The sequence below is a fragment of the Primulina huaijiensis genome, chromosome 9, assembly GCF_012295235.1.
Source record: "Primulina huaijiensis isolate GDHJ02 chromosome 9, ASM1229523v2, whole genome shotgun sequence".
Lineage (NCBI taxonomy): Eukaryota > Viridiplantae > Streptophyta > Magnoliopsida > Lamiales > Gesneriaceae > Primulina > Primulina huaijiensis.
Genome location: NC_133314.1, coordinates 15,810,674 through 15,834,782, shown reverse-complemented (window position 1 = coordinate 15,834,782; position 24,109 = coordinate 15,810,674). Strand labels below are relative to the sequence as shown.

The window sequence follows — 24,109 nt, the reverse complement described above, 5'->3', positions numbered from 1 at the left end:
GTTTGAATATCCTTTAATATTCCAGGAATTTTTTCCTGGTTTTCAAGGATTTTCTTTACTCGTTGCGGTACAAAGTATAGCATGTTGCCATAATTTTGTATTGTCTTCCGAATTTCTCTAAGATCTAAAGAGAGCTTAGAAGAATCTGGTATTATTTCCATAAACTTATTAGATTGAATCATCAGTTTACCTGAGGGTGCTGAGGATTCCCTTTCTGCTCTGGATATCTAACAATAGTTAGATGTTCTTGTGTATATTCCAAAATATTGGAATAATCCTTGTAAATTATTTTTCTCGAACCTAAGTTCGGATTCATAATTTTCGAAATTCTCCTCCTCAAACATTTCATTTCTTTAGTCCGAGTGGTCCAATTTTTTTTTAAAAAAATTTATATATAAATTTTGTATAATTTTGAATTAATATAATATTAGTATGAGTAGATTAATTTGAAATATTAAAAAATTTTAGAATTTAAAATTTTAATCCAAATAAAATCATATTCTTAACTTCGTCACTGATCATGATCATCACGTAACGTGCACATACCTTATTGAATCTACTTATATGAAAGGGGATATAAGTTGTTTTTGGCCAGTTTCTTTCCGGTTCCCTGTTACAATCCGAAACACGCGTCGTACGTTTGTTTCTCTAAAAACCAATTTGTTGTGCTGTCGTTAGGAGGTCAATCGGTTTTGTCCACCTCCTTCTTCCTTTCCCCCGGTGTCTGTTTGTTTCTTTTTTCCTTCGATTGTTGCATTTGTTGTTCGACTTTTCTCATATCTTCATCTGCTTGTTCTTCCTCCTCCTTGAAATTTTCTCCCTCCCCAGCCGATCGCAAAAAAACGTCGTCAGGTGCGTAATCCCCTTCGTTCTCTTTGGCTTCGATTGTGCTGTTCTCCATATCTTTTCCCCATGTTGTAAAGCTAGGAAATGCCGACGGGTGCGTAATTCTCTTCGTTTCCTTTGGCTTTGAACATGTTCTTCTTCATGTGCTTTTCCCCTCATGTAGGTATATTAATCGTGTTTTGTTTCCCACTCGATTTCCTCGCCCGATAGCCAGTGAACGCCTATAGGTGCGTGATTCCTTTCGTTCTCTTCGTCTTCGATTATGTTGCTCTTCATGTGCTTTTCCTCTATTTTAGCTGTATTGCTTGTGTTTTGTGTTGGAGAAGACGTGGACGGCTGTGTTATCACCTGTGTTCTGTTCGGTTTTGCTCCTGCTTTTCCTCATGTGTTTCTCCCTTATTGTAGCTATATTAGGCGTGTTGGAAAGTACCAGTCGGTGATTCGGAATGACTTGTTTTGGTGAAAAACTTTCGGTGTTTATTTGAAATGCTAAAGGAAATAATTAGGTGTTCCTTTGCCTAGACAATTAAAGGTTTTTTTGAAATTTATTTGAGTTGCTTTGCTTATCATTCTCTGTTAACTATGTCCTACTTGGTTTTAGTTTTTGTTCGCTTTGTTTTGGGGATGTAGATGTTTATACTGATAGTTAAATTAGGTTGTTGTTATGTTCCTGTATAGATTCATTTTGGTTTTCCTATATGTACAGAAACAAATTGCTTTCAGCAAGAAGCTTCAACAATTTAAAATTGATGGCGCGCTCATCCTCTCGTACTGCATACAGGTTCGACCTTTATTTATAGTTTTATTAGTTTATTCTTTAGTTTTCTTGGTTGATTACTTTATATATGTGTGTGGTTTTTTTTCCCCATCTTTATTAGTGTCGGCAGATTTTAACCATTAGCTTTTGTGGTGTCAAGCTATAGGTTATAGCTCATTCTTGTGTGTGTGTGTGTGTTTTTTTTTTTTAGGTTTCATATCTAGCGTTAGTTAAAAATTCCACATACCAGTTAACCAAGTAATATTAAAATTAGACATTTCGAATTATTTGTTATTATAAAATAACAATGATGCCGCAACAAAGGAAAGATAATGCAATAGAAAGCAATAAGATTAAAAACTTTCATAAACGAAAATATGCTTGCCTAGAAGATCGTAGGCTACAAAAAAATATGCGTCGAAATCGGAAAAATCAAGCATGTGTTTCACATATACTTGATGTGAAAAAAACTAAAGTTGATCCATTGATGTGTATAGCGAGTACTCCAGATGTAATACCTAATATGATGGATTGTAAGTTTTGCGGTGCAACGCGCATATATGCTGAACCACCAACGTTTTGTTGTTCATTAGGAGAAATAAATCTTTCACCTTCAGAAATGCCTCCTGAATTAGTACAGCTATATGTTGGTAACGATGATGATGCAAAAGAATTCAACACATGTATTCGTAGCTACAATAACATGTTTGCCTTCACATCAATGGGGGTACACTGTGATACATCTTTTGCTAAAAGAAATGCTGGTATTTATACATTCCGTGTACAAGGTCAACTTTATCATTTTATTGGCCCACTAATACCATCAGGAAATGAAACCCCCAAAAATCTACAATTATATTTCTTTGATACTGAACATGAACTATCTAATCGTTTGTGCATTAACTCAAAATTTAAGGAAGCTCTTGTGCAGAAATTAATTTATATCTTGTCGAAAAACCCATATGGAACTTTTTTCCGTGGGTTAAATAGTGTTGATAATTTAGACGAATATAAAATTGCGTTGCAAGCTGACCCTCTCACTGATCAACGAGTATTTAACAAGCATAATGCGTCTCAGGTTGCTGGAATATGGTTAGAATGTAGCGATGAAAATCAGAAAACAGGCCAACATATACAAGTATATCCAAAAAACAGTTGTCCCAAGATANTGCGAGACAACTCTCTCTAAGGAACTCGGCAAAATAGCCCCGTAACTTCGGGAGAAGGGGTGCCTCCTCACAAAGAGGGTCGTAGTGACCAGGCCCGGGCGACTCTTTACCAAAAACACAGGTCTCCACAAAGTCGTAAGACCATGTATGGGGGCTGACGCCTGCCCAGTGCCGAAATTCCTTGTCGGGTAAGTTTCGACACGCACGAAAGGCGTAACGATCTGGGCACTGTCTCGGAGAGAGGCTCAGTGAAATAGACATGTCTGTGAAGATGCGGACTACCTGCACCTGGACNCACTAATACCATCAGGAAATGAAACCCCCAAAAATCTACAATTATATTTCTTTGATACTGAACATGAACTATCTAATCGTTTGTGCATTAACTCAAAATTTAAGGAAGCTCTTGTGCAGAAATTAATTTATATCTTGTCGAAAAACCCATATGGAACTTTTTTCCGTGGGTTAAATAGTGTTGATAATTTAGACGAATATAAAATTGCGTTGCAAGCTGACCCTCTCACTGATCAACGAGTATTTAACAAGCATAATGCGTCTCAGGTTGCTGGAATATGGTTAGAATGTAGCGATGAAAATCAGAAAACAGGCCAACATATACAAGTATATCCAAAAAACAGTTGTCCCAAGATAATTAAACAGTACTTCGGTTGTTATGACCCTTTGCAATACCCTCTTATATTCCCAAATGGGGAATCTGGTTGGCATCGAAACATCAAAAGATTAGATCAAAAACAAAAAAAACTGCATCTTAGACCAACTTGTGACGGTCAAAACACCAATTCCATAGAAAACTCTGCAAGTGCAGAATTTTTTATAAACAATGAAACTCAAGGTAATTTTGATTTAAAAAGAAAATTTTATTACACAATAGTTATGATGTTTTACACTTAGAAATTTGTTTTCTTTATGTAGCTTCGGAAAAAAGCAGCAAACAAAGGGCTACGGTCTCATGTCGTGAACACTACTGTTACAAATTACAAATAAGAAAAAATGATAAGTCATTCTTACTACATATTGGTAGGCTTTTGCAACAATATATAGTAGACANACCAGGGCTTTGCAGTATTTGATTGATCTCAATTCTATATATTCCATTTACTATAGAAGTTCCGAGGGAATTCATTAGAGGAATGTTNCAAAACCGTTTGCGCAATGAGGTCTATAATGGGTTGTTAGATAGTATTACACAAGGGTGTGAAATAGGATCTGATGTTGGAAAACGCGTAATATTACCTACGTCATTTATTGGAGGTCCTAGAGATATGCGTAAAAGATACATGGATGCTATTGCATTAGTTCAACGTTATGGGAAGCCTGACATTTTTCTGACAATAACTTCGAATTCGAATTGGGCTGAAATAAAGTCCCTTTGCCTTCCATCTGATGAAATTCAGAATAGACCTGATTTGATCTCTAGGATTTTCCATGCGAAGCTTCAAGTTTTAAGAGATGAACTATTTAAAAGAGATATCTTTGGGCACATTATTGCCTATACTAGCGTGATAGAATTCCAAAAAAGAGGCTTACCACATGCCCATTTCCTACTTATCTTAAATCAAGCTTCAAAAATGTTTCATCCTGAGGCATTCGACAGAATTGTTTGTGCAGAATTGCCTGATGCACAAACTGAGCCATATTTGTTTTCACTTGTGGTGAAACATATGATGCATGGTCCATGCGGTTCACTCAATCCAACATGTCCTTGCATGAAAAAGAACTCTTGTAAATATAACTATCCTAAAGACTACTCAGAAACCACTAAATTTGGAACTAATTCATATCCAATATATCGTCGTCGAGATGACAAGCATGTTATTACTATAAGGGGTTCACAACTTGATAATCGTTGGGTTGTTCCTTACAATCCATATTTGCTTGCTAAATTTAATTGCCACATTAACGTTGAAATATGTTCAACTATTCAAGCTGTAAAATATATCTACAAATATATATACAAGGGCCATGACAAGATTTTATATACATTACTTGGAGATGAACGAGATCAAATTATTGACGAAGCAAAAAATTTCCAATCTGCAAGATGGATTTCACCTCATGAATCTATCTGGAGCATTTTCGGCTTTGATCTTAACCATGTACATCCAACTGTAATATGCTTACCAGTTCATTTAGAAAATGAACAAGTTGTAACATTTTCTGCCAATCAAGCGTTGCACAGCATTGTCAACAACCCATCATTTAAGAAAACTATGTTAACACAGTTTTTCCATATGAACAAATACAATAGCTATGCTCAAAGCCTGAATTGTTTATATGTTGAATTCCTTGAATATTTTACTTGGCACAACGATTCTAAAGAGTGGGAACCACGTAAGAAAAAAGAAGTCATAGGCCGAATTTTTAGCTGTCGACCTTCAGATTGTGAAAAGTTTTATTTAAAGTTGTTGCTGATGCATGTCAGAAAACCATCTTCTTTTAAAGGATTAAGAACAATAAATGACGTAATTTTCCAACATTTAGAGAAGCGGCACTAACATTAGGCTTAATAGAAAGTGATAACACTGCTGAAATGTGTATTGAAGAAGCTGCTTGCTATTTAATGCCTCATGCTTTGCGACAATTATTTGCTACTGTCCTCGTTTTTTGTTGCCCAAAAAATCCAATTCAGCTTTGGTTAAAATTTAAAGATTTTCTCTCAGAAGATTTTACTCACAATAAATCTCTTACTCCAAAAATGATTAATCATAGGGTTTTAGACATAGTTGATAACTATCTTCATTCAATGGGCAAAAAATTGGAAGACTTCTTTCACACAGATAAGGATGTAAGCTTGCATTTTATCGACAGATTGGCAAAAGATTTACAAACGGAACGTGATATTTACGTACCGGAAGAAGATTTATTAGCTGTTGAACAATTAAATATAGAACAAAAAAATGCTTATAATCAAATCTTATATCATGTTCGTAGTGCTTTCTTTATTGACGGCCCTGGAGATACTGGAAAAACCTTCTTATATAGAGCACTTCTTGCCACAATTCGATCAAATGGTGACATAGCAATTGCGACCGCAACTTCAGGAGTAGCAGCATCTTTGCTTCCAGGAGGTCGCACTTCACATTCGAGATTTAAAATCCCTTTAGACGAAAGTAATACCAAGTATTGTAGCATTAGTAAGCAAAGCACATTAGCGACTTTGATAAAACTAGCAAAACTCATTATTTGGGATGAGGCTACGATGGCTAGGTGTGATGTTATTGAAAAATTCAACGAGATGTTACAAGATATAATGGATTCAAATTTACTTTTCGGCGGTAAAATTATTGTATTCGGTGGAGATTTTCGCCAAACATTACCAGTTATTTTAAAAAGTACAAAGGAGAATATCATAGAATCTTCAATTGTTATGTCACCGTTGTGGCCCAAGTTAAATAAGATAAAACTCCAAAAAAATATGCGTGCATTATCTGATTCTATCTTCTCATCTTGGCTGTTGAAAATTGGTGATGGAGTTGAAATTACTAATGAACACAATGAAATCCAAATCCCATCTCACATTAACATTCAATTTACAGATGATATTACTTCTTTGAACACGTTAATAGACATGGTTTTCCCAAACATCAATGATTCAGATTTAGATTTCTCTGCATTTGTAAAACGCGCCATACTTACAACAAGGAACGAATTTGTCCATGAAATAAATGATGTTCTTATTAACAAATTTCCTGGTGAAGAAACAACGTACTATAGTTGTGATGAAAACACAAGTGATTGTGTTATACCAGATCAAGAGGCTTTATTCCACTGTTTAACTCCTCAAGGGCTTCCCCCACACAAATTAACCTTGAAAATAAATTCACCAATCATATTGTTACGAAATATTAATCCAACAGAAGGACTTTGTAATGGTACACGCTTACTTTGCAAGGGGTTCAACAAAAATGTTATTTATGCTGAAATTTCAGTAGGCACACATGCAGGAAAACCTGTATTCATTCCTCGAATAACATTAGAATCTCCACATGACGATTTTTCATCTATTCCATTTAAAAGAAAACAATTTCCAATTCGTTTATGTTATGCAATGACAATTAACAAAGTCCAAGGACAAACTTTAGATTTTGTTGGTATCTATTTAAAAGAACCAGTTTTTTCACATGGCCAACTTTATGTCGCATTATCAAGAGCTAAGAATATTGCTCAAATAAAAGTGCTTATTAGACCATCAACACCATTAGTTCAAAGTACAAACTACACAAAAAATGTAGTTTACCGTGAGGTCTTGGACGCCGCACATCCTTATTGAGAGGTAAATTCTTATTTTTTTATCTTATTAATATGAAAATATTAGACATAAAAGTATATTAAATATTTATATACACACATTGTAAGGTTTGTTAAGATACAGTTATTAGTTTTATTAAAACAAATTGAATGCTCCTGACTACACGATTTAATTTTAGATTTATTTCTTCACACATATATATAGTCTTAAATTCCACATTATAATGTGTAAATTATGTGTGTTCATTACTTCTTTTTTCCCCTTACATCCAGCTCATTAGAAGACAAATGTGCAACCCTTGTAAATCTAAAACCAGATTTTCGCAACTGGTTTGTGAAAGTATTTTTTTCTGAAAAAACTCCGATTCGCTTTCTCAAATGGGGACGTCAACAAAAACTTGTTTTTGTTGACAAAGAGGTAAAATACATTGTCTTCTTTCAATATCATTTCAGCCTGTAATTGTTTTTTATTTTATCTTTTTATTTCCATAGAATGGAAGTATGCAGGGCATAATTTATGACCAAGATGTTGAGCAATTAGACAGATTACTTCATTTATACAAGACATACTACATCGGGAATGCCAAAATTAAAAAAATAACTAGCAACGCACCAATTTTTGCATCAGCAAAATACCAAATGTTGCTTAGTAGAAGTACTTATATTAAGCTTGCAAATGAAGAAGAGCAACTACCTATCGACCATGCTTACCACCTGACATCTTTTGCACAATGCCCTGAATTAGCGGATGTGTCTACTAAACAAATCAGCTAAGCTCTTGCTCCAATACTCTTTCATAGAATGCAATTACATTATATCCAGATTTATTGACGCATTTTATTTTCAGACTTATTATGCAGCGTGGTACATGTTTTTCCGCAACGGCTTGTTGAAAAAACAAAAAGGAATTTACAAGAATTTGTTATCGTCAATGAAGAGTAAACTCCTTTGAAAAAACACTCGCAATATTATTTGCTTTTCTTCATTTTACAGATAATTGTATAGATCAGAAAATGACATATTTCTTATCTTGGTAGACGCAGGCCATTAATTCTCACCTTATGGGAAGAATTTCTTCAAACCGAAGCACCTTTTTTGACTCAAAATGTTCACACTTTTCCTATAATCTTAGGGATGCGGCTTTCTGTCAATACATTTTACGGTACAGTCACCTCTATTTAATGTTATCTCATACTTAGAAAAAGTAATTTCTTCAACATTACGCATATCATTTAATATATTTTGGTGCATTTTACTTAACAAAGCTTGATTAGGCTAATAAAAATATATTATTGTTGTAGGATTATCAATTGGTACAGTACCAAATAGCACCATTCTGTTTGACCCTCCAATTCAACGAAGTGAACTCCTAAAACAATGGTAATTCATATTCTTTTTATTGGCTATCTTATCCCATAGTTTTAGGATGATCTTTAATGAATCAAGCTAAAGTTGCTACATCAAATGCCCATGCTCCAACTTTTAAATTACAGTAAATAATGCCATTTTTTGTTTGTAATTTATGTATACATTCAACAATTACTTTTACAGACCATACATTCCAAAAAAAAAAAAACCCCTTTATGAATTATGAATATGTAGTTCTAAGCCTACCTGCTCGCATCTTAAAAATAAAATTTATACTCAATTGTTAGGCTTTGATAAGCACATATTACATTTCTTGAATACACTAATGTGGTTGCAAAGTTCTTCATTAAATATTTTTCAGTTTTCGTGTTTAACTTTTATTTTGAAAAAATGTAGTTGAGCCATTTCTTGATGTTTTGTTTGACTACTGCCTGCCACATATACCACCAGGAAAATAAAAAAAAAAATTAAACACTTGGAAACTGTAAGAAATAAAGCAATATATTATTATATGTCTTTGAAACTTAGATTGTTTTAAAAATTGGTTCTTCATAGCTACTTAGATGGTTGTTAACAATTTTAGAAAACTGCCCCCTTAACATTATTATCATGTCTTATGTTAACAAAAGAACTGTGGTAGACTATACCTCAAAATAAGGCAACAAATATCTTCTACAGATCAAATTTACTTTCTAGCTATATTGTATGGCGCTGGCTTATAAACTTCTTAATGAAATTTATTATTTTGTATTATAAAGAGGCTCCTTATTATATCAGAACATCAATGTACCATTGCATCGTTTTAGATGAACTTATAGGGAATAACTAACAAGCGGAGCAATCTGCTAAAGAACTATCTATCTTGCTGACTTCATTTGTTTTTACCATGTGTTTATTTCTGTATTCAAATTTCTTTTTTATGTTCGTCCTATTTCCTATTTCAGTAGAAATAAATAGCTAATATACACCCTTTTCTCTAGGATGCAAGCCAATAAAGAATATATTGAAACTATTGTCTCCCAAAAATTGTATGACAAAGCAAACCAGGAAATAGACCAGCCTTTTAGCTCTCAGATTCGAAAAATCAGCCAGATTTTGAGCTTAACCGATGTCGTAAGTTCAAATCTACTCACCCATTGTTTTACCTAGATTTAGAGTCAACAAACATTTTAAAATGCCAACAAATTTTGTTTTACAGGTGAAATCATTTTGGATAAAGGCTAAGATAAGAATAAAAAACTCCGAGGGCTCTGTCTATTTTCTAGCTTGTCCAGGTTGCTCTAAATCTTGCGGCGCTGCATACAAATATGAGTTCACATGTTTTTATTGCAACCATGCTTTCCCAAGCCCAAAACCGTTGTAAGTAGTAAATATGCTTTGAAACTCTACGCTCGTTAGAACATGGTACCTTAACTATGATATACATATAGGTTACGGTTCCAAGTAGAACTATTTGATGGCACTGGGAATTTGTCTACTTATGTTGAAAACAAAGAAGCAAGCATGTTATTATGTATGTCAGGAGAAGACATAATTGAGGCAGAAGAACATGTATGTTTACTTGCTAACTATTTTTTGTTAATAAAAGCCTTCATATAGTTTCTGAATATTACTTATCTTATCGATCGCAGGGAACACCTTTTGATCCTGATATATTCAACCAGAAATCGAGAGATTTGCAGTTCCTTTTCCAGCTAAGAACATCGTGGAGCAAAGCAAGAAGCAAAACTTTTGTTCGAAACACAGTTATCGCATGTCTGCCAGCATCTGACTCGTCATCAGCATCTCAGAGTTATGAAGACAAAGGATCTTCTTTGAAAGTTCAAGGATTGATGCAAGGTGATGTGGTTGCAGCTGAATCTCAGGAAAGCAGCTCTGCAATGCAGGAAGAACACTTTGAAACAGATCTTAAAGTACAACAACCCAATGCAATAGGTAAAAGAAGATTGGAACGTGGAGAGGTATTAGATGAAAGTAAAAAACATGTAAAACAAGACTGAAAGCCAGATTTTGATACAAAAGTCCAGTATGTACTTTAGTACTTTTGCTTTTCGTAAATATAGTTGCTATATTTTGCTTGTTGTTCATACGCTATCATTTTGTCTAATTGTCATTTGAAATTCCAACTACGTTTTAAAATATACATATACACATCTTGTCTTACATCTTAGTTTTTTACAACCATGCTTTAATTACTAAAATAATTTGTGTCTTTTAAGTAATTTCTTATATTAACATTTATTCTAATATATACGTTTTAAAATATACATATACACATCTTCTCTTACATCTTAGTTTTTTTCAGCCATGCTTTAATTACTAAAATAACTTGTGTTTCTTAATTAATTTCTAATATTAACCTTTACTCTTATATATAAGCTTCTGTGTGGCATTTATACATAGCACTATTAGTCTGAAAACAAAGATGATATAGACGAATATTAAAAAAAATTATCTTTTTTGTATCTTATCTATTCAATTTAGTATACTGCAAGGGAAAAACTTTTTCCCCTAGGCAATAAAAAATCTATATAAAAATACATTCTTAACACTATAAAATCAAATATAACGTATAATTAAAAAAAATTGCTATAAAATATTCATTAAATAATTTCATGTTATGATATATTATATCTAAAGCATTCCTACATATTTATACGATATCAGTTTTTTATTCTCAACTTACAACTAACTATTGTTAAATTATTACTCTAAACCAAGTAAATTAAGAAAAATTAATGATATCCATTTTACTAAACAATTTGACCAGGGAAAAACCCATACTTACAAATACAAAACATGGACTGGATAATGAGCAACGGAGTACATGTTTTATTAATATAAAAAAAACGAGGGGGAAAAACCCAAATGAAGCCTTTTATAATGATCATCGCACAAGTAAACGCTTTAAATTTACAAGTACAAATGATTTAAGCACACAAACGTATATACATACATGGACTAACCTGTAAGACATTACATTTGTTAACATTATATGGGAAAAAAAATTTCGGAATGTCATTTTCCAGTACCTACTGCGTCATGACCTGGAATAAGCGTGCATCTGCGCATAGTGTCGAAAACAAAATGAGAGAAGCTTGCGCGCACCTGCAGAATAAACGTTCGCAAACGCGCGCATTTTCCCCAAGAAAAAACAGAAGCCTGGGCGCTGTTACACGTTAAAGTCGTGCAACAGCACTTCAAAAAATTCCACAAAATACAGAGGTTGGTACGCCACTGCGCAATATGTCCACGAACCAGCACCTTTGTTTTGGAAAAAAAACAACGCACAGAAACATATGCGCAACAGCACAATCAAGGCGCGTATGCGCACACTGTAGACAAAAATGACAGGAATTGTTACGCATCTGCAAGATAAACGCGTGCAAGTGCGGGCATCTTCTCCAAAAAAAACATAGGACGCGCGCTGTTACGTGTTATTCTCGTGCAGTAGCACTTCATAAAATGCCACCAAATACAGAGATCGACACGCCACTGCACATTATATTTACGTTTCAGCGCCTCTTGTTTCTAAATAGTACATACAGAAACATCCGCGCAACAGCCCAATCAAATTGTGCATATGCACGCTCCCTACCCCCATACTTTTACAGAATTAGCCTCACCCTAACGCGTTATAAGAGCGCAGCAGCACATCCTCTCTCGAAGAAAACTACACAAAAAAGCGTTTTCCCCCGCTTTCTCACAATAATTTCTCAACTTCCATCCATTCTTCTCTTCTCCCCCGCCATTACATCACCATCTTCCTACTAACCCTAGAGCTGCGCAAAGCCCCTCCAGGAAGCCCGACCACCGCCCGTTCAACACTTTCTTCAAGATTCCCGTACGCAGCAACGCCTATCAAAACTTCAGATTTGTTCAGCGTCTCCTTCCAGTAACATTTTCTGAGGTAAACCTATTTCCTTTAAACCTTTATATGCGAGATTTATAGGTTTTATGCACCAGCGCCGCTTTTCCCCAAATGTCCAAACACATTCGCGCACCAGCACCATCAAATTGCGCATATGCACACTCCCTATCCTCATATTTTTACAGAAGCAGCCCCGCACTAACGCACTAAAAATGTACAGCAGTGCACATAATTTCCCGTGAAAAAACACACAAAAAAACGTTTTCCCCCTCATTCTCACAATAATTTTCTATCTTCCATCTTTCCTTCTCTTTTCCCCTATAACAACCGTCATTATGCGATATTATATCTTTTAGTTTTTTATATCTGAGTGTTGTTATTCCTTGAAATTGTTTACTAAGAATTATGCCTCCAAAAAAGAAATCCAAGAGGAATGTTGTATCCTCATCTCATTGGTATGATAAACACAAATTCTGGAATACGGAAGCTCAAAGACTTTATGAAAGCACACTAACTCGACCTATTATTCAAGAAAGAGGAATAGACATGTCCAGCCCTGACTATTGTTTAGTGGAGGATATTGTAAAACGAGGATGGGTCGAATTGGCCAAATCACCAGCAGACGTGATTTCAATTGTCAGTGAGTTTTACGCAAATTTACGGGTGAAGCACGAAAATCATCGAGTTTTAGTTCGAGGCAAGATGGTAGCATTTGATTCAACTACCATAAACATGGTTTACGATCTACCAATCTTCGAAACTGATGACTATAGTGAATACATAGCTGGAAATATAGATTATACTATGATGCTCAAGGATTTATGTGTAGATGGAGCAGAATGGAGAACAAATCAAGGAATCCCAGTCACATTAAAAAAATCTGAAATGCTTAGTGACCCAAATAGTTGGGCTTCGTTCATTCTTGCAAGAATACTTCCTTCAACGCACCAAACGGAAATTACAAAAGACAAAGTCGCTTTGGTACATGCTATCACAACAGGGAAATCAGTGGACTTAGGCAAAATTATTCATGGTTCAATACTGCGTACAAGTACAAGTCTAATCACTACTGGTCTGCCTTGCCCACATATTATCACTGAACTATGCCAGCATGCCGGTGTAACATGGGGTCCAGACGAACAAGTTTTAAAAGCTAAAGCGCCTATCATTGTATATCGTGTTAGACGGTTGTATGGGCTAGCAGAAAACATAAGGCGCCAAGAAAAAGCAGCATACGATCAACGTGCTAAAGACCGTCAAGAACCACGACTACTAGCATTGAGCAGAGTACCTCTAAAAGACCGGATAACAAAAATAGAACAAGCCATTACAGCACAACGTAAAGAGCTAGCAGAGCACAAACAAGTAACAACCACATTCATCACTTATATGGTTAATTTTACATCAGTACTTGCACAACGTTTCCCACCAAATACTCCAGCGGATGCACCTTTCCCTCCACCACCACCCTGTTCACCCCAACATCCACTGCAGTACACCTCACCACGCCAATCCATAGATGAAGATATCCATGATGCTGACAATGATGACTTAAATAACAGCTGCTGATGCTCAATATATGAGGTATATACTGTCATTTCCTTTTCTTTCATACAATTTACATAACTAACATTTCATATTTGACACAATATGCTGGGCACAAACAATATAGCCAGATTCCTTAAGGTCTGCTATCAAATGGCAAACAAATAATTTCTTAAATAACTCTAAATCTGTTACTAATTTTTGAAATCCACATTCATGTATACAGCTGCTTACAAGATTAAAATGACTGGTTCACTCTATCATATTAACCAATACACCTCCTTGAAAAAATTATTATAGACTATCTATTAGTAAACCAATCACATATTTTATAACTTAGCATCAAAATTCTTACATTCAATACCTTTTATTTACAATTCCATTACAACTTAAATACACATTAATTGTTTCTTATTTTTAACACTAAAACTCACTGTAATAACACTTAAAATAAAAAACAATATCTAGCTTTTTAAAAACACAACATATGATTCAAATATATTCAATAATATAATGACTAACCCTTATATTGTAAAGCAATCAGTTATGCCCTTGCACTTGTCAACAATTTAAACCATCTAACTTACTTGTGTTGAGGTGGCCAAAAACATTCATACCATGTGTCATAACCCATCTATGACTCACCCTTTTCCAAATGATATATACAAACTTATCTACTCTCCACTATTTTACAATCACTTACCGTACCATTTAAACCCTTTTCTTTCAATATCTAAACATACTGTTTCTAAATCGATTCCAATGGAAAACAACCCATGCTGTGATTGCATTGACTGCACTCAATGTTACTACAATTCTCTATTTCAGAAAGAAGTTGAGGAGCTAATAAAAAGATTTTACTCAAACCCAGTATGGGCCATCATCTTACGAAGAGCACTTAACATGGAATCAAAGCTTTTTCTCCTACTAGACTACGCATCCGACATTGAAAGAGAGCTAGATATCAACGTCATCCGCCAAACCCAGTATGTGTATTAAACAAATACTAAAACAACTATCTTGTAGTCTAGAAATAGTTTAATTCAAAAGCATTTACATTGACCTACTAACAATTATAAAATATATTCTACAAGATCTACATGTAAAGAAGTTGCCTTTATTTTATATTTTTTACACTTACTAACCTTTCCCTGTTACAGTATATAAATAGCTGTATTTCATGTTATTGGCATACCTTTCTTTTACCTAGGTATTATTAGATTTTCTTTCTGTTTTTTCATAATAAATTAAATATTTACAGTTCAGTACCAGTTAATATACTCAAATTTAACTCATCTTATTATGAAATTTGTTTTCTTCAGATACAATCCCACAACCAGAAACGAAAAATGAAGTGCTCTTGTAATAATAGGAACATAACTAAGGTTTTTTTTGCTTTCTAAGTATGTGTTGTCTAAAAACATTAGATCTAATATATGTAAATTATGAAGCTGATATTATATTTAGACTTTATTAATACTTTAACATCAATAATCAGCTAACCTAGAGCTTGTTTCCTAGCTTCATCAAAAATGCAAATATTAACAAAATTAAGATTGTACTAATTTTTATTTATAAACACATAAAAAATTGTTTAAATGTCTACATACTTTTTTCCACACTTCATTATCTAAACAACCTAAAAACTTTTGCTTTTAAGAAATATAAATGTCAAATTTAATTTTTAAAAATCGAATTTATACGTAAAATATATTTATTGCTAAACTTCTGAATTTTTTTTTAACATTAAAAAAACTTATATTCACACGAATGTAAATAAAATATTCACTCCTTATTTTCTGTTAATATGATGAATCATATATGTTATATTTAAACACATACAATCTAACTACACCCAAGCTTAGTAATAGATTTTGTTTGTAATAATTACACTTTTAAACATATTTTATACCTTATTTTTTTCGAAACACCATTATTCAAACAATATATTTCAATAAATTACCTACAAAAAAAATAAAAAAGAAAATAGCTTATATGTATAAACCATACTCGTTATTAAAATTTTAAAAATAATAACTATTTCAAACATATATGAAATATATGATTTTTCCTCTTACCCAATAATTAAACAACCTCAAAGTATCTAATGTTTCCTATATTATATCACACAAAAAACTACAACAATTTAGTTTATATCTACATAATTGTAATGTATTAAAAACAGAACCCATAAAAATAAATATATTAAAATATAAACACAAATTTATCGTCTTTAAAACATAAACAAAATATATCATTTATTACGTTAAAATTTGGGTGAACACCTCAAAAATTTGAGGTACCCACACCTAGTAACTATTGAAAATACCAAACTAGCCAACATGACAACCGACCCACAGACCACGAGTACCTCCGCTGTCATTCCTATAATGCTGAGACCCATATTCGTCATTTCACATCACCCCTCTTTCCAATATATAATCCACCATTCTACTTCCTCTCCGCTTCCTCATTCTACACGCATTCTGCTTCCGCCGGACGAGAAATGGGATTCCCCGTTGGATACAGCGACCTATGCATCCCCAAAACGTTGGTTTACCTGCTAACAGTTCTTGTTTTCTTCCGTAAGCTCGTGTGCGCATCTCTTTCTCTCCTCGATCTGAGGGATCTCCTGGAGCCTCAGGCACCGCGGTACCCATCTCGGCTCGAGCCCGCGGCGGAGCCCAGGTCGGTGTCGGCGGCTCTCATCCGGGAGCTACTTCCGGTGGTGAGGTTCTCGGATTTAAGCGGGATGGAGCCGCCGGAGAGCTGCGCTGTCTGCTTGTACGAGTTCTCCGGCGAAGATGAGATCCGGCGGCTGAGGAACTGCAGGCACGTGTTCCATCGGAGCTGCGTGGACCGTTGGATGGACCACGATCAGAAAACGTGCCCCCTTTGCCGGACGCTGCTTATTCCCGAGGATATGCAGCAGGCTTTCAACGAGAGGCTGTGGGCGGCGTCGGTGGTTTCGGATCTATACGGCGAGAATTCCGCCATTGCCACGGGTTTGTGATTGTATCCATTGTCAAGTGTTCTTGGTATACGTAGAATGTAAATATAACAAGAAATGGGAATTACAAATTACGTAAAATGAGAAGGAAATTATACTTTTTTTTAATTAAATTTTACACAGTTTCTTGCAAAATTGTCTGATTGAGCAATTGGGTTTGGCGGTATCTTGCCATTCGGGTGATGATTCATTGATTTGAGATTTTATTCCAACAATTTTCTTGCTAAAAGTCAATTTCATGGAGAGATTGAGCAGGTCTCAAAATCAGACACAATCAGACACGATACGGTTCAAAAGGAAAAAAAATCAGGTCAGATCAAGTTAGATCCGATAGTTGACCCAAAAAAATTATCGAATTGGGTTAGGTTCGGATCACTTGAGTTGATTCGAAAATTTTAATTTTTTTTTAAAACATATAATGAATAAATATTCTATATATTTTTATATATTATATTTCTAAAAAATATTTTATATTTATATCATAAATTTTCATGATTTAATATTTATTTTGAACATTTTTTATTTTATAAACAATTGTTTATTTGATTTAATAAATATATTTTATTTTTCTATAATTAGACTTTCAATTTAAATCATATATATGATAGAGATTTTGTTATTATGTGTTTAAATTAAAATATTATTATTTTTTTAAATTTTATTTAATTTTCTTTAAAAAATATTCAAAATCGGGTTCATTCGGGTTCGGATTGAAAATTTTTGGATTGAATCGAGTTTGAGTTAGACAATTTTTAAATAATACTATTGTTTAATTCAACCCAAGACTCTTAAAATTGATTGTATTGTCAAAGATTAGGTTGATGAAAAGTAAAAGAATAAAGAATAAAAGTTGAAATAATTGAGATGGCTAATGAAATAACCTTTTTTATAAAAAAAAAATGTATTAAAAGATTTTAAACTGAGCGTCCGTTAACGAAAAAGCAACATTTGGATAGCATGTTGAATTATGGGGACGAGACAAAAGTAGCAAACATTGAGGATGCAACGAGTCCAGAGAGTTTGAGCCAAAATATTAGTCAATTTTAATCATATAAATTAGGTTTATTTTGAGTTTTAATCTTATAATTTGTCGAATTTTAGTTTTAATATATTAATTTAGATTTTTTTGGATTTAAAATTATTAAATCTACTTAATATTGTTTATTTGACACTAATTATTTTTTTTTATGGTTATATGATAAGAATAAATATTATATTACATATATTAAAATCTATCTAAACACAAAAATATATAGACTAACAATTTTTTTCCTTCTCATTTTTAAGTGTTATGATAGTTTTCTGTTCTTTTTTTCTTAAATAAACTTTAATTTATGTTTTGTTTTAGCCACATGTATCGGGTAAAGTTAATATATATGTCAAATAAATTATATTCGGTGGATTGTTTATCATATCTAAAAAATTTATAAACTGTTTTTTTATATAAAAAAAACTATTATCTCAAAAAAAAATTATAAAAAGTCAAAAACGCAAATATTATTTATATAAAATATTTTTTTTAGTTTTTTTTTAGAAAATATTATTTATCATTCATGTCTGCTTACTATTTAGAGCAAACATTTTTTATATTACTCATTCTACTCAATACCTACAATATATTCATAATTAATTAATATATATGTATGTATGTAAGTATAATAGATAGTAATCCTCGTTCCTGTACAATATTTACTGTAATATTTTCTATATATTGTTACGTTTAAAAATTTTATTGGTGTGAATTATATTATATTTAAAAATCAATTAAAAATTGATATATAACAACCGATTATCAGTGCAATCGATAATATTTAAAAAAAAATATTTATATAAGATCTTTTTCTCTACTATAGGGGATAGGTCTCACCTAAATTTAGGTTGTCCACCTAGTTACGGCTTGCATTTATTGAAGTATTGAACTTTCAAATTATTTTCTAAAATTTATTTAATTTTTAGCCAAAGGATGATAGTCCTTAGCCCGAGATCTTAATGTATGATAATATGTAATGATCGACTTTATATTATTCAATGATATTAAACATATCAAAATAATTTAGATGTATGTGAAAAGGTTGAAGCATAACAAGTGGTTATATTTATGAACACATATTTTAATTTACAAGGGTATCTATTTTATTAAATATTATTAATTTTTTATACATTACGACGTTTTTCCTCCTGCTTGTCTTTTGTCGACTCCTTATAAATAAATTGATTATTCTTTAATTGTTGTGAAAAAGTAAAAATTTACGGTAAAAAGTAAAAATCTCAAACTCTCAAAATTATCACACTACCACTTTATAATATTTTTCTCTCAACTCAATTGTGATTTTTTTAACAAATGAGAGATCTATTTATAGAAAATCTTTACAAATAATCAAAAAATAAAATCATCATTACCTACATCATCACACACTAATTTTCAATATTTACAACTTTTATTTTCAACATTCAAATATTCAACATACACATTTTAAATATTAATTTTCAACACTCCCCTTGTGATGATGATCATGATACGATGATGTCTTCATTACGTCATTTTGTACTGCCTCATTAAAAACCTTACTAGGAAAAACCCATTGGGATAAAAACCATAGTAAGGGAAAAAGAGTGCGGTCACGTAAACTCTCCCTCATGTTGATACGAACAATTCTTCACAAATTTCGTAGATTGCGCATCCCAATATTATATGTGCTTTCTGAATATTGTCGTAGGAAGTTTCTTTGTGAAGAGATCTGATGAGTTTTCACTTGATTGAATGTGACGAACATCAATACATTTATTCTTCTCAAGCTCTTTGGTGAATGCGAAGAACTTAGGAGGAATATGTTTAGTTCTGTCGCTTTTTATGTATCCTTCTTTCATTTGAGCAACACATGCAGCATTATCTTCATATAGTATCACAGGCTTCTCGTCGAATGATAATCCGCATGAGATTTGGATATGTTGGGTCATTGATTTTAACCACACACATTCACGGCTTGCTTCATGTAGTGCAATAATCTCGGCATGATTTGATGAAGTTGTTACAAGTGTTTGTTTCTGTGAACGCCAAGAAATTGCAGTGCCTCCACGAGTAAATACATATCCAGTTTGAGAACGTGCTTTGTGTGGATCAGATAAGTATCCAGCATCGGCATAACCAATTATACTTGGATTAGCATCTTTTGAATACAAAAGTCCCAAGTCTGTCGTTCCTCGTAGATAACGGAATATATGTTTAATTCCGTTCCAATGTCTCTTTGTTGGATATGTGCTAAATCTTGCCAATAAATTTACGGCAAAAGATATATCAGGCCTTGTACAATTTGTAAGATACATAAGGGCACCGATAGCACTTAGATATGGTACTTCTGGACCAAGAATATCTTCATCATCTTCACATGGACGGAATGGATCCTTTTCTATGTTTAATGATCTAACAACCATTGGAGTACTTAAAGGATTTGATTTGTCCATATTAAAACGTTTAAGGATCTTTTCTGTATAATTTGTCTGGTGAACAAATATTCCACATTCTTTTTGTTCAATTTGTAAACCCAGACAATACTTGGTTTTTCCAAGATCCTTCATTTCAAATTCTTCTTTCAAGTATGACACAACTTCTTGAATTTCCTTATTTGTTCCAATGATGTTTAAATCATCAACATATACAGCAATAATTACGCATCCGGATGTTGTTTTCTTAATGAAAACACAAGGGCATATTGAATTATTTACATATCCCTTTTTCATCAAGTGATCACTTAGCCTATTATACCACATTCTGCCGGATTGCTTCAACCCATATAATGATCTTAGTAATTTCACAGAATAACATTCTCTGGGTTTTGAACTTTGTGCTTCAGGCATCTTAAATCCTTCAGGGATTTTCATATATATATTACTATCAAGTGATCCATATAAGTAGGCTGTAACAACATCCATAAGACGCATTTCTAAATTTTCAGATACTGCCAAGCTAATCAAATACCGAAACGTAATTGCATCCATCACAGGAGAATACGTTTCTTCATAATCAATTCCAGGCCTTTGAGAAAAACCTTGTGCAACAAGTCGAGCTTTATATCTTACTATTTCATTTTTCTCATTTCGCTTTCGAATAAAAACCCATTTGTATCCAACAGGTTTTACACCTTCAGGTGTAAGGACTATAGGTCCAAAAACATTACGTTTATTTAGCGAATCCAATTCAACCTGGATGGCATCTTTCCATTTTATCCAATCCTGCCGATTTTTACATTCACCAAAAGATTTTGGTTCATGATCTTCATTATCATTTATGATGTCGATTGCCACATTATAAGAAAATATATCATCAATTTCTTCTATATCTTTTCGGTTCCATATTTTTCCAGTATTAATATAATTGATAGAGATTTCATGATTCTCGTCAGTTTGTGGTTCTGACAAAACATTTTCATCATCATGTGTTTCTTCAGGAACATCATTCTCTATTTTGTGATCATTATGTGTTTCTTCAGGAACATCATTCTCTATTTTGTGATCATTGTGTTTCTCTATGAATTTTCTTTTTCGAGGATTTTTATCCTTGGAACCAACTGGCCTTCCACGCTTCAGGCGTTTAATGACATCATGACTATCTTCAATTTGTTTCTTCGGAATTTCAATTCGAGCAGGGGCATTTGCAGCATGTATATATGATTTAGTTACCCCTTTTGTGTCTGCAAATGCATCTGGTATTTGATTTGCTATTCTTTGCAAGTGCACAATTTGCTGTACATCTTTTTCACATTGTTTTGTTCTTGGATCCAGATGTAACAATGATGATACATACCATGTAATTTCTTTTTCGGTATGTTTCTGTTCTCCCCCTAACATTGGGAAGATTTCCTCATTAAAATGACAATCAGCAAAACGTGCTGTGAACACGTCGCCTGTCTGTGGTTCAAGATATCGAATGATCGATGGACTATCATAACCAATATAAATTCCAATCTTTCTTTGAGGTCCCATTTTCTTTCGTTGAGGTGGTGCAATAGGCACATACACCATACATCCAAAAATTCTCAGATGAGAAATGTCTGGTTCTTTACCAAATGCAAGCTGCAATGGGGAGTATTTATGATATGCACTTGGTCTGATGCGAATTAATGAAGCAGCATGTAAAATTGCATGTCCCCATATAGAAATAGGGAGCTTTGTTTTCATAATCATTGGTCTAGCAATCATTTGCAGACGTTTAATCAATGATTCAGCCAATCCATTTTGAGTATGTACATGAGCAACAGGATGCTCAACAATGATTCCCATAGACATACAATAATCATTGAAAGTCTGGGAAGTAAATTCACCAGCATTATCAAGTCTAATTTTCTTGATTGTATAATCGGGAAATTGATTCCTCAATTTTATTATTTGAGCAAGTAATCTTGCAAATGCAACATTTCGAGTTGACAATAAACATACATGTGACCATCTGCTGGAGGCATCAATCAATACCATAAAGTATCTGAATGGTCCACATGGTGGATGGATTGGTCCACAAATATCACCCTGAATACGTTCAAGAAACATTGGTGATTCAGTTTGGATTTTGGCTGGTGATGGTCTTATAATAAGTTTTCCAAGAGAACATGCTTTACATTGAAACTTATTATTCTGAAAGATCTTCTGGTCTTTCAATGGATGACCATGTGTATTTTCTATAATTCTTCGCATCATTGTTGAACCAGGATGTCCTAATCGATCATGCCAATTGGTTAATATTGAAGAATTATCAACTACCATGTTTGATTCAATGGGACGTATATGTGTATAATGCAATCCAGTAGGGAGCATTGGTAGTTTTTCAATCACATATTTCTTTCCTGATTTATATGTGGTAAGACACATATATTCCTCATTCTCTTCATTCATTGTTTGAGTATCATACCCATGGGAATATATATCATTAAAACTCAACAAATTTCTTTTCGATTGTGGTGAATATAAAGCATCATTCATAAAAAATTTTGTACCATTAGGTAACAAAAATTGTGCTTTACCACATTCTTTAATCAAGTCTACAGGAACTGATATTGTATTCACCATTTTTTTTGTTGTTTTTAGTTCCAAGAAATATCTTTTATCTCGGAGGATAGTGTGCGTTGTACCACTATCAGGTATGCAAACTTCAGCTTGTTTCATAGCATTTTCCATATTTGAACTTCAAGAAAAAATGTGCAATGAAATAAAATTACCGACAATACATTTATAAAAATAAAATACAATACAATACATATTTAAAAATTTAACACACGATAAAATATTATCATACAAGTACATGGAAAAATAAAATTTTTTTACATATCTATTCCACCAGCAAATTGGTCATTGTCTGAGAAATCAATCAGAAAATCTCCAGCATCTAAATGAGTTGAATTATTCAAAGTTTCATTGTGTTCAGTAAAATTGGTCTCCTTTTCTTTCTCCTTTAATGATTCTTTATAAAGTTTACAAAGATGCTCAGGGGCTCGACAAATACGGGACCAATGTCCTTTAGTACCACATCTGAAACAAGAACTTTCAAATCTTTTTGAGTTATTCTCATTAACACTCATATTCTCATGATGCCTTTTCAGTGGATGGTTTGGGACGCTCTTTTGAGATGAATTATATAAATAACTATCTTGATTATTTTCAAAACCACGGCCGCGTCCACGACCACGACCACTTCCACGTCCACGACCACGACCACGACCACGACCTCTATTTTGTCCTCGACCAAAATATTGTCTATAACTATGATTTTGGTTTCCAGGTTTACATTCATTTTTGCTTACGACATTTACTTCAGGAAATGCCGTTGAACAAGTGGGTCGTGCCTGATGATTTCTCATTAACAGCTCATTATTCTTTTCCGTCAGGAGAAGACAGGCGATGAGTTCAGAATATCTCGCAAATCCACGCACTCTATATTGTTGTTGTAGAGTTATATTTGATGCGTGAAAAGTGGAAAATGTTTTTTCAAGCATTTCCGATTCTGTAACCTCATGTCCACAAAATTTTAGCTGCGAGATTATTCGATACATCGCTGAATTGTAATCACTGACTTTCTTAAAATCATGGAATCTCAATGTATTCCATTCATCCCGGGCGGTCGGAAGTATAACTTCCCTTATATGTTCGAATCTTTCTTTTAATCCCTTCCACAAAACCATGGGATCTTTTTCAATCAGATATTCACATTTTAATCCGTCGTCGAGATGTCGACGCAAAAATATCATGGCTCTTGCCTTTTCTTGTGATGTGCATATGCCATTTTCTTT

At 33.4% G+C, this 24,109-nt stretch overlaps 3 protein-coding genes across 5 annotated transcripts; all 3 read left to right on the top strand.

Annotated features, from left to right (window-relative positions):
• Positions 1-1,597: 1,597 nt before the first annotated feature.
• Positions 1,598-10,443, top strand: LOC140985202 (uncharacterized). Of its 3 annotated transcripts, XM_073452978.1 has the most exons (9): positions 1,598-1,627; positions 7,315-7,459; positions 7,534-7,979; positions 8,079-8,203; positions 8,343-8,421; positions 9,390-9,522; positions 9,608-9,768; positions 9,840-9,960; positions 10,041-10,443. In XM_073452978.1, exons 4-9 carry the CDS (start codon positions 8,176-8,178, stop codon positions 10,407-10,409), a joined length of 891 nt encoding a protein of 296 aa, XP_073309079.1. In that variant the 5' UTR covers positions 1,598-1,627; positions 7,315-7,459; positions 7,534-7,979; positions 8,079-8,175; the 3' UTR covers positions 10,410-10,443. The 3 variants fall into 3 exon arrangements, with proteins under 3 accessions (XP_073309079.1, XP_073309080.1, XP_073309081.1); XM_073452979.1 differs by lacking the exons at positions 1,598-1,627; positions 7,315-7,459 and having other exon boundaries at positions 7,468-7,979; XM_073452980.1 differs by lacking the exons at positions 1,598-1,627; positions 7,315-7,459; positions 7,534-7,979 and having other exon boundaries at positions 8,058-8,203.
• On the top strand, positions 3,924-7,815 carry LOC140983908 (uncharacterized). The gene is made up of 4 exons (XM_073451064.1): positions 3,924-5,182; positions 5,275-6,498; positions 7,315-7,459; positions 7,534-7,815. Exons 1-4 carry the CDS (start codon positions 3,924-3,926, stop codon positions 7,813-7,815), a joined length of 2,910 nt encoding a protein of 969 aa, XP_073307165.1.
• Positions 10,444-16,274: 5,831 nt separating the features above from the next.
• LOC140985033 (brassinosteroid-responsive RING protein 1-like) lies at positions 16,275-16,948 on the top strand. Its single transcript, XM_073452765.1, has one exon. The coding sequence runs from the start codon at positions 16,332-16,334 to the stop codon at positions 16,836-16,838; it is 507 nt and encodes a 168-aa protein (XP_073308866.1). The 5' UTR covers positions 16,275-16,331; the 3' UTR covers positions 16,839-16,948.
• The last annotated feature ends 7,161 nt before the right edge of the window (positions 16,949-24,109 follow it).

Coding starts and splice junctions, on each gene's coding strand:
- LOC140985202 (XM_073452978.1), top strand. CDS start 8,176: ATGCGGCTTTCTGTCAATACATTTTACG. Junction 9,769..9,839: donor TTCCCAAGCCCAAAACCGTT/GTAAGTAGTAAA, acceptor ATATACATATAG/GTTACGGTTCCAAGTAGAAC. Junction 9,961..10,040: donor TAATTGAGGCAGAAGAACAT/GTATGTTTACTT, acceptor TATCGATCGCAG/GGAACACCTTTTGATCCTGA.
- LOC140985033 (XM_073452765.1), top strand. CDS start 16,332: ATGGGATTCCCCGTTGGATACAGCGACCTATGCATCCCCAAAACGTTG.